At 37.5% G+C, this 16,684-nt stretch overlaps 1 protein-coding gene across 4 annotated transcripts in view; it reads left to right on the top strand.

Moving 5' to 3' along the window:
* Rtn4 (reticulon 4) overlaps positions 1 to 16,684 on the top strand; it is a 56,401-nt gene that overhangs the window by 23,126 nt on the left and 16,591 nt on the right. Inside the window, exon 1 of one of the 4 annotated variants that reach the window (XM_028778224.1) lies at positions 2,887 to 3,173. The exons of the other annotated variants lie outside the window; for them this stretch is intronic. Within the exon in view, the coding sequence (XP_028634057.1) occupies positions 3,140 to 3,173 (34 nt within the window). The 5' untranslated portion in view covers positions 2,887 to 3,139. Of the gene's footprint in view, positions 1 to 2,886; positions 3,174 to 16,684 lie in introns of those variants that run through there. 4 annotated transcript variants of the gene reach the window in all.

Below are 16,684 nucleotides of genomic sequence, written 5' to 3'. Positions count from 1 at the left end.
CTTCCTTCCTTCCTTCCTTCCTTCCTTCCTTCCTTCCTTCCTTCCTTTCTTTCTTTCATTTCCCTGTTCCTTTGAACATTGTAAAGAAAAAGGGGAGGGAAAAAGCAAAACCAAACCAAAAGTTTTGCTGCCATTAAAAGTAAAAGAAGTAGGAGAGTGGAGCTTGAGCGAGTAGGGTTTTGGGGGGGGGGTGATGTGAGCACCAGTGTGGGCTTACTGTCTGGTTGTTTTTCTTTTTTGAAACAAATTACATAGCTTTTGTTATATGGTGTTATCCGGCCTTGAACTCAGAATGCTACCTGACTGCTTTACCTATGCTGGTTTAAAGGTCTGTACCATTCTGGGCTTTCACAGTTCTGAGCTTTGAGACAGTTCTCTTGTGCTTAAAATCCTTTTAAATAGATACAAGCTTTATTAAAAGAAAAAAAAAGTTCACACATGCTACTTTTATTTTTTTGTAAACACTTTCATAGATTTTTGGTTTTTCGAGACAGGATTTCTCTGTGTAGCCCTGGCTGTCCTGGAACTCACTCTGTAGACCAGGCTGGCCTCGAACTCAGAAATCCGCCTGCCTCTGCCTCCCAAGTGCTGGGATTAAAGGCGTGTGCCACCACCCACCGCCCGGCAGAGATTTTTTTAAAATTAGGAACTTATTTAATATTTTTCTTAGTTAACCATGCAGTTAACAAACAGTTTTTTGACTAAGTTAGGGAGACATTGAAAGTAGGTAATTTTAGAGCATCATATTCTTCAGAAGTGAATTGGGGAGACCTTGTATGTAGGTCTTTGGTTTTATACTTTAGAATTATATTTAAAAGCTTGATCTGTGACTCTTCCTTTGGCATTCTGTACTTTTAAGAGAAAATAGACTACTACACAAATAATCAAAGTATCATGTTGCAAATTGGGTTGCATGTGTATTATTTGAGGACTATCTTTGAAAGAATAATTTTGTTTTTTAAAGGTTGGTATTTAAATTCATTTAGACGTAGTTTGATGAGAAAGTATGACCCATAAATTGTGTACTCATAAATTTTGCTTGTTAACTTTTCAGATGAAAATATTTTTGCTTAGTTAACTTAAAAACTGCAGTTTTGAAACATTGAGAAAAGTGGGTAGAAATGTCAGCTGTGGTACCCATGAGTTAGCTAGTTTTCTCTGTACGTAGCATAAATTGTAATAACTAAAAATAAAGAATTGAGTATCATTCTGCAAGGTTGAAAAACTTCCTGAACTCAAAGGCTTCCAATTTGCTTTCTTAAATATAAGCTTACAATATGAAAAGTACATTTAATAGTCGTATTAAGTAGAATAGATTATTACACACACATTCTTGGTGCCTTAAAATTAGCAAACAAGTGAAGTATTATAAACATGTGAGTTACATATGTACTGAACACTTTTACCTTAGAAAATATGTAATTTGAAGATAACTATTTACTGTCTTCTGGTGTTTTTGTTCTAGTGGAGCTCGGATTAGAACCCATGCCTTGAGCCTGCTAGGCATACACTTTACGAGTTAGCTACACTCCCTGCCCTTGTCTGTCAGTTTGAAAAAGTCATTTAAAAATACTGTCTTGGACGTATTTTGCATTGAAGAGGTCACGTTTTCATCCTTGATGTAATATGGTGGTGACAGTGTTTGTTCTCAGAATAATTATATCATATAAGGTGTCAGCAAGTAAAGTTAAACGTTAGTTCTAAAACTGAAAATACTTTAAAATTCTTTTAAAATTCCTTTTATTTATAATTGAGTAAGAGAGACATAAAAAAATGAGTAATTGGCATTCTGAACACTTAAGGATTTTGCAAGGTTTCGCTGTCTACACACACCGAGCAAATTTCAGAAAAATGTCCGTCCCCTTTTCAGTGTGGTTACAGTCATGAGATGCATGTACTTTTATGCACTGGTTATATACATTATGTCTTGGTATGCCATATGTATTTAAAAATATTTTGCTAATTGAAGTGCCACTATGCATTTCTTTTTCTGCTTAGACAAATTTAGCATCAGTTGTAAAAACAGTTGTAGGACAGTGTAGAAAGACAGTCTACACTAGAATGACTGAAAGTTTAGTAAGTTTTGAAAAAATTAGAAATTCTGGAGCCATTTATTTTATGGTTATTAAATTATGCCATTTTTGTGGGGTAAATAATTATTAGCACATGACTATTTCTCCCCCAGCTAAACATCTATTGCAGTGGTAGGTAATTGAGTATTTATTAAAAGATTGAGTTGGAGCAGGTGATAACTAAATATATTTGGAGGAATCTAGATTTTAGAAATGTAAAGGGAAAAAAGCTTAGGCTACTGAAACCGAAAATTTCTCCACTGAAGAAGTTAGCTTAATAAACATAAATAACTACATTGATTTTTTTTTTTCTTCTGATTGTACCTTCCAGGATGCAAAGTATGAGTGCTTCAAGGCTCAGTAAACCCAGGAAAAAGGGCAATTTGCAACATTGAAATTGAAGTTTTTTGTTTTTTGTTTTTGTTTTTGTTTTTTTTTTTTGAGACAGGGTTTCTCTGTGATGCCCTGGCTGTCCTGGAACTCACTCTGTAGACCAGACTGGCCTCTAACTCAGAAATCCCCCTGCCTGCCTGCCTCTGCCTCCCGAAATTGAAGTTATTTACCTGTTTGGATTAGTCCATTTCTGTCTTGTGGGTTAACTGTTAATTTCAAATGAAAACCAAAAACACAGTAGCACAATTGAACTGTTCCTCATAAAGAAAAGAGAAGTCTGTGGGTACAGACTCAGTTCTGTGTGTTTTGTGTATATTTAGTGGTTGGCTCTGTTGGGAGAGTCTTTTCCTTTCTTTTGGTAGCTGCCCCCTTCCCTGCAAAGGCAGCTCCATTTGGCATAAGCAGCAAGCAAATGGCTAGGACAATAAACAGATAGAAGGAAAGCATTAATGTCTGGGTATTAGTAGCCTAGTTACAGATTGTACTGCGTCAGCTTGCTCCACACCCCAAAGACATCAGGTGACTCCAGCCCTGCTGCAGTTGTGCAGCAGGGACTGCAGGCTTAGGTGGAGGAAACGGGGATCTTATGTCTCAGGGAGAATTTTGCAGTTTACCGCTTTTCTGTTGGTATGCATAATTTGTAATTGCTGCTGGAGGGCAGATCGTGGCAAGAAATGGACGGTCAGAAGAAACATTGGAAGGACAAGGGTATGTCTTTTACTCTTTCACTCTTTTTATGTAACCAGTACAATTTCTGTAGGTAAGCTTTGCAGTTTAGATTGAAAGTGAAGCCTGTGAGCATGTAATGCTTAAGATGAACATGAAACAGCTGCCTCTGGTGTTTTTATAGTTGATTGTGTACAGGAACGATGTCATCTTCTGTTTCAGTGGTGGTCGGTTTAGTCATTTTAGACCTGTCTGTTGTTTTCTTTTCTGATCTTGCCTGTTGAAATTGGTATGGGGTTAACATCTCATTTGTTGTTGGTTACTTTGGTGTGAAGAATGTATAACCATCTCTGTAGTCTGATGGCATTTCATGACAACTTTAAAAAAAGCTCAGCTGGTGTGCCTAAAATCTATCCATAGGTTTGTAGGTAGCAGAATTGCATTGTATCTTTGAAAACCAAATGTGAACCTTTGAAGTTCTTACTTGAATGCTTTTTAATTTTTATGTATCTTGAAACTTCAGATGTATACATACTTTAAAAAATATATATAAAAAGATATAACATATCTAAATTTAAAGTACTAACCTTTGTCCTTGTAATAACCAATCAGTGATCTTGATCTTCTTCCTCCCCCTTGAAAACTTAGATCGTTTAAAATCTCAGTGGCTCATTGTGTAGGAATTTAAGCCTGCAAGGTAGTAGTAAAATATCAACTATTGAATATTTTAACAGCATTTTATTATGTAGCTTGACAACTATATAAAGAGAGAGAGGAAGGGGTGGAGGGGAGGGAGCAAAAGCGAGTTGTGTATCTGACTGCCTAGAATAAGTTGTCTTAAAAATTGTTAGAACTGTTTTTAAGTGGCTCAGATAAATATATCACTCAAAGGTTAGGGTTTGGTTTTGTTTTCCTGGCTAATTTCAAGTTTTATACTTCTTTTATTATTAACATAGGGATAATGTTAAAAGCATTTCTGCAGCTGACTGACTGCAATGACCTGCTTTAAAAACAAAACCAAAACCAATCAGTAAAAAAAAATATGGGGGAAAGGTAAGTTTAACATTGCATTCATAGGAGTCTTTGTTAAGGGCCTTTTATTCAACATAAAGGGGAAAACAGCTCTGAGCTTTTGTAAAAAGGATTTTATTAGAAAGCTTAATAAAAAAGGACTTTTCTTTAGCCATAATGTCAAAAATGAAGTGAATCAATGTGTTAGTTTTTGGGAAGTAAGAAGATACTCGTGATAATAAAGTGGGTGAGAAGCCACAGTAAGGCTCATTCTGCAACTTTCAAGTTTTTGTATGAACGACTTCAATTGTAGAGTATTAAAATGTTAAGCTCTTTCTTATAAGATAATGTTGAGATATAAAGCCAAGAAATTAAAACGCAGTAGACTATCTTTTAGATTTAACTATTAAAGGTCCTTAAACACACTCAGAATTACTCTTGAGTCTCTCTGCCTCGCTTTATTTGTTTGTAAATCTGGTTGGCTGATACTTTTTAGTGCCTTTTGTTCTTAGCTCTTGTTTGAGTAAGTCAGACCAAGTTAACTATTTTTTCTCCTCATCTAGGCGTTGTAATATTTTAGTGTTTTCTCTATCAGCTGCTATTGCATATAGTAAGATTTAAATTGGAAATCACTGAGATGCCTGGGGTGAGTGTTTTGAAAAAGTGCAGAACCTAGAAGGAACCTTGAGGTGTCTGGGTAAACTTAAAATATATATACTTAGACCTGGTCCCCCATATCTGCATTCGTGTGCTCCCAGATTCCCTCCCAGAGCTGTCAGCAGTAACAAATATTCTGATTTCATGTTTGGCTTTGGTTTTGTTTTGATGAAGTTTTGAATGTGTTTGTTTCGATGATTTCATTTTTGCTTATTAGATATATAGTCCTTTAGGCAAAGAGCAGTATTATAATTTGTATTGTTACATTATTACTATTTTTTCTGTTCATTAGCAGTATATTTTTGACAAATGAAATCTATAATATTTCATTATTGAGGTTATATGGAAAACTTAGATTAAGATGAAGGATGGGAAGACTTGCGAGTCTAGGTCATTTGGGTGGAAGAATGATGTAACTGTTGGCAGCAGATACAACTCCACACTGTAACCCATGGCAACCTGCAAGTTCTTTTTCAGACACGACCACAGGAAAGAATTTTAGGACCAGACGGTAGGAAGACGAGGTTAAGAGAAAAGGGTGCCTGGGAAGAAAATACAACATACTGTGCTTACAATTCTCAAAGAATTGGAATTAGCAGCAGGTATATCCATTTTGGTGCCTCTCAAGGTACATCTCAAAGGATTGCTCAGAAACTTTTTCTGTACATGAGATAAAACTATACTGTCTGATAGTTCCTTGGATGGGCTCAAACCTAGTGAGATAAAGTCAGGAGCTCAGGTTGCCCCAGGAGTTAGGACATGCCCTTTTGTTTGTAAGTGGGGCTTCTGGTGAGATTTCTAAAAGTTGCAACAGTTAATTATGTTGGAATTCTTGATTCTTAGTTGGTAAGAGGCTTCACCAGGGTGAGGGGGTTCCTTTCCCTTCCCATCCCCATAGTTTTTCCTTCCTTTCTAATCACACCTGCTTTGTAAGCACTAGGAAGATATTATCAAGACAGTGACAAGAATTTACTGGATAGAGTAGGCTGTATCGGGTAATAATTGAAAGATAGATTTGTAAGATCAAAGATGATAGAAGATTAGGAGGTCTAGGTTAGATTTCCTGAAGCTTCTCTGTGGTTCACAAGAAAGATTCCTGTGATTGCATGAAAGCAAGTTCTACAGGGTCTGGCAATCTGGTGTCATATTTGGAAAACAGTCTAGGGGTTCGCACCTCAGTTATAGTATGTTTCGATTTTGACTAGGTAAGAAACGTCCTCTAAGTTTTATTCTGTTGTATGATTTATAGGGTTCCAATTTTGAGGTTCTCTGTGGTTTTATGACAAGATGCTCTGGGGCAGGTTGTATCGGTTTGATGTTTTAAAGTAGGTAATAATAAGTAATGGTGGGTTCAGAAGGCCATCTGTGGTGTAGTATAAGCTGGAGGAGAACCTAGAGGCCTGAGTTTGGGACAACTGTAGTTATGCCTGGAGTTCAAAAAGAACACCCTGAATGATCCTCATCTGAAATGGGGATAAAGAAGAAATAACATATTTGAGAACAATAAGTGAAGAAATACTTGATATTCATCATAGGTTGCAGGACTACATGAAGTTGCGTTCCCAGTGAACACATTAGCATCAGTAGATATTTTTTAAAAGCCAAATTGAGTTCCAGACACTTTGAATTTGAAGTGATGGAAATGCCAAGCAATGATAAAGAATACTAAACAAATGCAAAGTGAGGGTATCTTTTTGAAAAAACTGAAGATAGGGGAGCAAAGCCATTAGCATGGAGCCTACTTTAATGGAGCACCAGGAGAAGTTAGCTCTAACAGCAGTAGAAGGAGCAGGAGAGTGTGGTTTCACCAACAGGAGAGGACTGGAGATCTCAGGGAGGACTGGTTGTAGAGAAACTGTTTAGGATGAAGATAAAGTGATTGCAGACCCTGTCAGATTTTAGGAGAAAGTGCAATATTGCCCATTTTTACTAGTGCTCTTTGTAGATTAAGAAGTTCAACTGCTTTAGATGACCTCTGAGAGAAGTTTCAGTAGCATTAAAATTCAGTTGATTATGCTTAATGACAAAATGGCTTCGGAACATCATATCTGGTGCATTCTTCTCCTGTGGATTCTTATAGAGCTTCCTAGTCTTGCCTGGAAGCCATTTCAGCTTCTGTGAATGCTTAAAATGGTTGTGATGTAGGTGTATGTTGCTGCTAAGCAGGGATGAGATTGGGGTATGGGGAAGTAGGGGGTTGGGGGAGCGCAAAGAGCCTGCCCAAGTGCCTGAAATGCTAGCTTTTCCCTTGAGCCTGGGAAGGAGGAAGGCTAAGAGAGAAGTTTGTCATTAACCAATTTTAAGAACTGCTAATCTTAGGAAGAAATCTGCTTTTAATTCTAAGCTTAGCTGACACTCAGTGAAATTTGGGCCTTCATTGTCTTTTTCTAGATTTTTTTTTTTTTTTTTTTTTTTGGTGGTGGTTAAGTAGCAGGACTGTGTGTTGTAGCAAATAGAGAATGGCTTTGGATTTTGTTTTTTTAATAATGATGTAAGGGACTAGAAGATTTTATTATATACATTGTATTCTGTAATCTTGAATAATTCAATAGATATTTCCACTTTTAAAATTCACTTATATCACTTTACTATGTTGCTGGTTAAACTGAGTAAAATTGAATTAAATTCTGTTCCTATTCATGGTTATTGTTCAGTTGATGAGTATTTGGACTTTAGTGTATGCTTGCACCACTGCTTTTCAGGCAGACGGATTGAAATGTTGCTTTGAGCAATGAGTTAGTGTTTGTCTGGGAGCCATGGCTAAAATTAATTCTGATGGCTTTAGCTTTAGGATAGGAATTTGTCAGTTTTAAGTAAATTACAGAAGCAGATTTGCACATTTTTTCAAAAGTGAATATCTTTTTAGTGGTTATAGAAAAATATAATATAGAATCTTCAAGGGATATGTATTGGGACCGGTGGAAATTTATTCTGTTGCTTTCCTTATTTACCCTGATCTGAATATTCATATTTTTAAAATCAGATTGCTAACTGATCTATATTTCATGTGATGGCTGAAATAAAATTATCTTCTTAAAGAACAGTTCTAATTGTGCCACTGAAAGGGTTTTTCTTTGCTTTTCAAGTTAAACTTACACTGATAATCCTGGGCTAATTATTAAGGCATTCCAAGACTGAGTCCCCCCCCCCCCCACATCCCACACCAAGCCACTGAAGGACCTGCTCTATCAAGCCCGCTGTTGTATTTCTCTGATCTTACCTCTTACATATTTTCTTCCAATTTTTATTTTGACCATGCAATATTTAAGGCCCATTCTTCCCAGATAGACATGATGCTGGCCTTTCATTTTTTGAGTTGTGTTCCATGTAGGCTTTATGTCTGTAACATTCCTTAAAGGCAAAAATGGTGCTCTCCTCTTGGGCCTCCTAGTTGGCACTGCACAACTTTTCCATAAGGTGACAGACAGCTTTAATGGCTTACTCCTTGCCTTGAACTTTGTATATACATTTTTGATTAAAAAGAATATTATTTTTTTCCCAGTTGGGGATTTAGGATTCTCCTTTTCCCTTTTCTAAAAGGAGCAATGAAACAACTTATAAATTAAGAATCTTAGGGGGCCAGAAAGATAGCTCAGCAGTTATAAGCACTGGCTTCTCTTGTAGAGGACCCAGGTTCAGTTCCCAGTATCCACATAGCAACTCACAACCATTTGTAACTCCAGTTCCAGGGTCTCCTACATCCTCTTCTGCCCTCAACGGGTGCCAGGGTTACACATGGTGCACAGACTAAATGCAGGCAAAACATACATGTAAAAGTAAATACTTTTCAGAAAGAATTTTAGATTTTACCTGCAGACAATAAGTCTTGTCATTACATTTATCCTATTTAGTTTTGCAAGTAGGGAAACCAAGAAAACTTAATATGCTAAATTATTTACATAGACCCACAAAGCTGTAGTATGAGGCTTTTATTCTATAGTTTGTATGAGAACAACCAAGGAGCTATGAGGAAAAAAGCTAAATCGACCCATATTGTGATTTTTTTTTTACCCATGCATAGTTTACTGTGGCAGCTTTCTGTACGTGGTACCATTTACCATGTGTTTTTGTGGCGCGCATTCTCTCTCTCTCTCAAGATTTATTTATTTAATGTATATGAGTACACTGTAGCTGTCTTCAGACACGCCACAAGAGGGCATCAGATCCCATTACAGATGGTTGTGAGCCACCATGCGGTTGCTGGGAATTGAACTCAGGACCTCTGGAAGAGCAGTCAGTGCTCTTAACCACTGAGCCATCTCTCCAGACCCTGATTCTTTCTCTTAAGAAAAAAAGAACAGTAGTCTTATCAACTGAAGAAAAGGTATGTGTGGTTAGTAGCTTAGTATTGTTAAAAGATGAAGTCTACTGAGACTGAGACTTCTACTGAGCCTGTGATATAATTTCTCTTAAGGACTGGATTACATACTTGACTGTAGGAAGACTATCTACGCAGTCAAGAGAATTCTCTTTACTTTTTTTTTTTCTTTTTAAATTTAATCTCATCTGTTGCTAGAATTTAGGCTTTAAGAGTATTGAGTTTAATTTAGCCAGTGTTTGAATTCTTGGAGCTATGCTCTGAGACCAAACTATCTTTCTCTGCCTTCTCATAGCCTGTTGTCATGTGCCTTTACCTACTGTATCAGTTTGCCAGCCCTTTTTGTATTGAAAGCTATATGAACTAACTAACTTAAATGAATGGTTTTAATTATTAGCGAGTCAAATATAGTGGTGGTAGGAGCTCACTAGTCACTAATTTTTTAAAAAAGATATTTTTTAAATATGGCTTTAAAATCAAAACCTGACTTCAGGCTAACTTGAATGCGAATTTCATTTAAGGAAAATGTAACAGGATGACTTGTGCATGTAAGGCATTTGGTCTAGCACTATTTTTAGCTATAGCAGATGACAGCCTGTGATTACCAAATGTATGCAGCTCTTCTTTGCACTGAGTCAGTAAAAGAAAATCTGGGTTCCATTAAACTTAAATTTTAGTTAAAGTGCACTATACAAAATCAAAAGTTTTCTATATTTTTAAATTTTGAAGACAGATAAAACTGCAGGGAAATAAATCCTTTTTTTCTAGATTATAGGTATTTATTTAAATAGATTGGCATAAATCCATATGTGTTTCCTATAGTTGTAAGGGGAAATCACTGTTCAGTTCTTCTTGGGTCTTTAAAACATTTTATATAAGATTTTAAGAATTGTGTATAAAACCATCGTCTATCTGATACTTTCATAAGAATTTCCTGCATGTGAGTGTGGTGCCTGTCTGAGCACGTGTGTGTCAATCATGCATCTGCCTGGTGCCCTCAGTGGCCAGTAGAGGAACTGGGTTCCCTGAACTTCAGTTACACATTGTTGTGAATCACAGTGGGGTGATGAAATCAAACCTTGTGTTTCTAAAGGAGCCTTTTCTCTAGCACCCCTTATATTTACTTTATATTTTCTTCCATTTTGAAGATTGTCTTCACCTTCTTCATTATGTCCTTTGAAACAAAATATTTTATTATAAGAGGCTCAATATATTTACTTTCTCTTGTGTTTATGCTTATAACATACTTTAAGAAACAAGGTCTTAAAGATGATCTACACCTACATTTTTCTTTTAAAAGAACCGTCATGCCGGGCGGTGGTGGCGCACACCTTTAATGTCAGCACTTGGGAGGCAGAGGCAGGCGGATTTCTGAGTTTGAGGCCAGCCTGGTCTACAGAGTGAGTTCCAGGACAGCCAGGGCTACACAGAGAAAACCTGTTTCGAAAAACCAAAAAAAAAAAAAAAAAAAAAAAAGCCATTATTTTTAAAGGCTCCCTCTCATGTAAGCATGTGTAGGAATATGTATAGAGGTCAGAAGACAGCTTACTGGGGTTAGTTCTTGCCTTCTACCATGTGGGTCTAGGAGATGAAATAAAATGTCTTATCATCAAGCTTGGTGGCAGGTGCCTTTACCCACTCAGCCATCTTGCCAACAGCCTTAAAGCATTTTATAGTTTAAACTATTTTTATTCTATTTTGAGTTAATATTTTGTTATTTTTAATAGTGTGTTTGTCATGAATGCAGATAGCAGCTAGAGGGATCAGATCCTCTGGAGCTGAAGTTAAAGAGATTTGGGAACCATTAATGGTGGAGCCGTCTCTCCACCTCTTAAGTCAACCCTTCATGTAATATAAAGTATGGGAACTTAGGGAATCCAGTGGCATTCCCCTGCAGTTGGACATAAAATTGTCCAGTAGCATTTTGAGAAGACTTCTTATCTTTGTTGTCAAACTCACCCGACTACACATATAAAAGTTGATTGTATTTCATTTATATTCCTGTGTATATGTATATGGCTATGTATGTATATGACTGTAGGGTCAGGTGTATGTTTTGTTTTCTTCTTTTTTTTGAGACAGTCTTGCACTATAGCTCCAGCTGACCTCTAGTGTGCCATTCTCTTGTTATTAAAAGCTTTGTAGGAAATTTTGCATAGGAGAAATATGAGCCCTCCAACTTCATTATTGTTTTCCAAGATTGTTTTGGTTATTGCAGATGACTTTTTTTTTCAGCTGTCTTGTGTTGGAGACACAGCTGGGCTTTTGTTTTGATGGGGTTTGCACTTGGACCAATTTAGAGGAATGTTATATGTCATCCAAGACTGTGGGATATCTTTCTGTTTAATCCAGTCATTTATTTCTTTTAACTGTAAATTTTCAGTTTATTCCATTTGTTCTCAGCTATGTATATTCCTAGGAATTATATTCTTTGTGAATGTTAACAGTGTTGTTCTGAAGTTCAATCAGATTGCAGTTGCCTTTGCATGATGTAGTACCCACAACGTCACTAGACTTGCTTAGGAATTCTAGTTGCTGTTTTGTGGCTTCCTTAGGAAATACTAAATGTAAGATCATGTTAGCTACAAATACCTTAACTTCTTTTTGTCCAATCATTCATTGCCCAAATTCTGGTCGAAAACTTCCTGGACACTTATGGGCGTGAAGTGTCAAAGAAAGGTTACCCTTGTCTTATTACTGGTTTTTAGTGGGAAGATGCCAGTCTTGCACCATGAAGAATGATGTTCACTGTCATTTTGTAGATTTTATTTTTGATCAGTTTGAAGATAATTCTTTTTTTTCCTTGTTGTCTTGTTGACTGTTAACCATGAAATGATGTTGGACCTCATCAGATGCTTTTTCTGCAACCATTGTGGTCATATTCCTATTTTGTTTTTATGGTGTATGTGTGGGTTGTTTTTCATATGTTGCATTCTCATACTAAGTTATACATGGCAGGATTTTGACTTGTTAGTATTATGGGGAAATTACTGTGCTGTATTCATATGGGATGTTTATCTGTAGTTGTCTACTGATGTCTGCCTGATTTGGGTATCCAAATTGAACAAATTTCTAAATTAACTAATGATATAAGGCTCTATGAGTTATCAGAGGCATGTAGATATTTCTTGAGATTTTTTTATATCCTTTTTTTCCCATGGAGAATCCCTGCTCTTGGGGATTAGTTTAGTCTTCCCAATTTTAAAAAAGTAAAACCAACATAAAGAGTCTATATGACACTAAAGTACTTCTGACAAGTATAAATTAGACATCTGCTTTTGCCGGGCAGTGGTGGCGCGCACACCTTTAATCCCAGCACTTGGGAGGCAGAGGCAGGCGGATTTCTGAGTTCGAGGCCAGCCTGGTCTACAGAGTGAGCTCCAGGACAGCCAGGGCTACACAGAGAAACCCTGTCTCGAACCCCCCCCCCCCCAAAAAAAAAAAATAAGACATCTGCTTTTGCTAGAAAGAAATTTGTGTTTTTCCTTTTTGCAGCTTCACTGACAACCTCTTTACAAAATGAGATTGAAATGAGTCACAGTGCTTTGGAGAATGTATTCTGTCCTATGTGTGATTACCACCACTATGTAGCAGTCTCACCTCCTTTCTGTACTTACCTAATGTCTCATGAACATCTCAACAACAGCATTCCTAGGACTTACTTCAACTTGACTATCATGATGTTGGCATTGAGATAGTCATGTGTTTTCATGCGGTATCTGAACTTTCATGTGTGATTTCCAGAGTTCTTGCATTTATTGACAAGATCTAATTTCATCTGATTATTAAGTTATCAGGCAGCATTGTTCTGTGTGTGTATATGAGTGTATGTCTCTGCGCACACTAGTATGTAGGTTCTAAGGCAGCCTTGAGTGGTAGTACAGAGACAGGATCTCTTCTTGGCTTGGAGCTGGCATATTAGTAGGCTGTTTGGCCAGTGAGCTCTAGAATCTGCTTCTCTATGCTTTCCTGACACGAGGATCAAAGTGTTTGACATTGTGCTGGCCTTTATGTGTTTGGGGATTGAATTTAGGTCCCTATACCAACTGAGTTGCTTTTCCGGTCCATGGTAGAGTTTGTATAGTAGGGAATCCTACTGTGCCACTCACGTTGCTGTTTTAGTAGTATTGATTGAATAGGGATTAAGGCAGTATTTTGTAATTATAAATTGTGGTTGCTACTAGAATGAAACAGTTTCAAATAGCACAGAAATGCATAAAGAAACAGGTAAGACTTATCTATAATCCCACTATTAAAGAAGTAAAAATACTACTTAGTAGATTTGGTTTTCAGATTTCATGGTTAGACATGTTTTTGTTTGGTTTGTTTGTTTTATAGAGACAGGGTCTTGCTATACGTAGTCTAAACTGGTCTCAAATTCATTCACTGTTGTAGCCCAGGCTGGCCTTGTTCTCATGATTCCTTTAATACTCTGTTTTCAAGTATCATTATAGGCATCTTTCTTTACAGACCAGGATTGCCAGTATATGTATACTAGCTTTTAATCAAATTCATACTGCTTTTAAAAGGTATTTTGAAAAACTTGATTGGACAGCTAGATAGCTCAGTGGGTAAAGGTGCATGGCACCAAGCCTGACCTGAATTCAATCCCTGGAACCCACATGGTATAAAGAAGAACTGACTCCCATAAGTATTCCCTGATTTCCACACACATGTGCTGTGGTATGCACATGCTCAATTCATTCACAAGTACATGAAAAGTGACTGTTAAAAAAAAAACCTAATTATACTTCTCGGCTCTGAGAAGTACTTGTTAAATGGATTGCAGTAAGCTCTTAGCTGCCCTGTCACCTGTGAGTAAATGTAGGTATCTATGCTGTCTAGTCTAGTATATGTCAGCTTAACACAAGAAGAGTCATCTGAGAGGAGAGAACCTCAATTGAGGAATTGCTTCTATAAGATTGTCTGTAGAGCATTTTCTTCGTGATTCATGGGAGAGAATGCCCGGACCATTTGGGTGATGCTATCCCTCACCTTCTGGTCCTGGGTTCTGTGAGAAAGCAGGCTGAGCAAACCATGGTGGGGTGGAGGGGTAGGACAGTGAGCAGCAGCACCCCCTCCATGGTTTCTGCATCAGCTTCTATTTCCAGGTTCCTGCCCTATTTGAGGTCCTGTCCTGACTTACTCCCTTCAATGATGGTCTATAATATGAATGTGTAAGTCAAATAAACCCTTTTCTTCCCCAACTTGTTTTTGGTCATGGTGTTTCACGTTAGCAATAGGACAGTATCCCTAACTAGGACAGTATCCTTTATCTTTTTAATTTCACATAGGCGTTCTTCTTGGTCTTTGTGGTTCATTTTACATGCAATGACTCTTAGCCTATATTCTGCCCACTCATCAAGCATGCGAATGCACAACTTTCTGAAGAACTTGAATGTGCTGACCCCTCAGTGTATGCACGAGGTGCTTTAGCAATAGGGAGTCTCATTATATCTCTCACCTTCCACTTCTAAAGTGTAAAAAGCTTTTTATATAGTTTTTGGTTTCCTCATAATTACAATTATGTAGTACAATTACAATTATTTACAGTTGCTTGAAAAGTGACAGGATTAAGTACTTACTGATTTCATGAAGTTTATATTTGACACATAATAACGTTTATGAGAGCCGGGCAGTGGTGGCACACGCCTTTAATCCCAGTACTTGGGAGGCAGAGGCAGGTGGATTTCTGAGTTCGAGGTCAGCCTGGTCTACAGAGTGAGCTCCAGGACAGCCAGGGCTGCACAGAGAAACCCTGTCTCGAAAAAAAAAAAAAAAAAGACAAAAAAAATTTATGAGAAGGTTCAGTTTAAAACATTTAAGCCTCCTACACTCAGAAGTATAGATCTTAAAAAGAGATCTATTTTAAAGTTGCATAGGCACAGGCTAATGCCAATGGTAAAAGTTTGAGTGTAGGACTTTGTGTTAAATGTAAATCATGTTAGCTTCTGAAGGGAAAAGAAATTGGAAGAGTTATTAACCCTTTGTTAAAGATAGGGAGGTTCAAGTCTCACCTAAAGTTGCATAGTTGCAGAGTTAGTGCTAGGAAGTGGGTCTCTGAACTTGCCCCCCCCCCATGGTTTTAAAAGTGACATGTTTATGTGTTTAGTTCAGGTCAATAACTTAATCATAATGTTGAAGTTTTCCTTTTTTATGTCTTTACTACTTAAGTACCTAGAAATAAAGGCGATAGGGTTTTTTGGGACAATATTAGTAATAGAACTAATAACTATTCTGACTTTACCAAATCCTATATCTTATTGATAGAAAATCTCAATTCATTTTTCTTATTTAATGAATCCCATCTCAGTGAGACAATTCCTATTTTTATATATGGTTTAATGATGAGGCTGTAAGTGTAGAGGGGTTTGCCGACTTGCCTGAGGTTACATTGCTAGTAATTTGTTCTGCTGTTGGAGTCTAGGTCACCCAGCTCTAGAGCTTTTAGTCTGGGCTTATATAAGCCACTGTTAGAGCACACAATGGAACCTCACAGGAATTCTCACTGCTATGTCATGTCACTCACTATCTTCCTTGCATTCCCAAGGAGGAAAGATGACATTATTAAAGCTTCAGGAAGATGTGAGTCCTGCCAGTTTTCCAGCTTCTTCTTCTTCTTTTAAATCCACCTGCCTGTTTCCCAAGTGCTGGGATTAAAGGCGTGCACCACCACTGCCCGGCGACCCTTGGCTTCTTAATGGCAGCTAGATTCCTCTGTTCAGAGTTTTAAAATTTCTTTCAGCTTCTTTGTCCCATTCTTGAGTTACTATTACAGTGTAATATTTACTTTAAAACTTTACTGAGTGTTCATCCTAGAAAAGATATACTTTAGCATTTTAGAATTGAAAAGAGCCTTAAAAGTACAGTTCCCAGCTTTCTGCTCATTTCACTAGGCTGCCTTTCTGTTTTTGAGTTATGATCGTGTTATGTACACCTGGCTGGCCTGGCACCTGCTGCTTTTAGTCTGGTTAGCCTGAAACTTGCAACAGTCATGCTCAGTCTCCCAGGTGCTAGAATGCCTAGCTCAACGTCAGAAAGCTATTGACATTACTCTGATCTGTTGACTGTGATGTTAGTCACAGGATCATTTTGACAGCACAGATTAGGCTATGTGAAGGTTTGGTCAGTCCTCAGATGCATTGGTCGGAACATTGGTATTATAAATCATAGTGTGAAAATGCTCCACGAATCAGGCTGTTGATCATACTTGGAATGGAGATCTGGTGCAGGATATGCACATGCTAGGCATATACCCAAGCCCCACTTACTAAGTGCTTAAGATGTATACTCAGGGGAGTTAAGCCTTTGTAATAATACTTACTGGTTTATAGCTCACATAGTTTTTCTTATAAAGTACTTCCAGTGATAAATGGAAGCCATGCTCATTTAGGAGTCCTGGGGATCAAAACCAAAGCATTCCTTTAAAGTGTGACTTTGAAAAATGTTACTTCCTTTATCTTAAAATTGGCAGGAGTTAAAAGTTCTACTTGAGCCAGGCGGTGGTGGCGCATGCCTTTAATCCCAGCACTTGGGAGGCAGAGGCAGGCAGATTTCTGAGTTCGAG

This window comes from Grammomys surdaster, unplaced genomic scaffold (genome assembly GCF_004785775.1).
Source record: "Grammomys surdaster isolate TR1022 unplaced genomic scaffold, NIH_TR_1.0 67, whole genome shotgun sequence".
In the NCBI taxonomy this organism is placed as follows: Eukaryota; Metazoa; Chordata; class Mammalia; order Rodentia; family Muridae; genus Grammomys; species Grammomys surdaster.
Note: the sequence above shows the minus strand (reverse complement) of the source record. Positions and strands in the feature narration are given on the sequence as shown.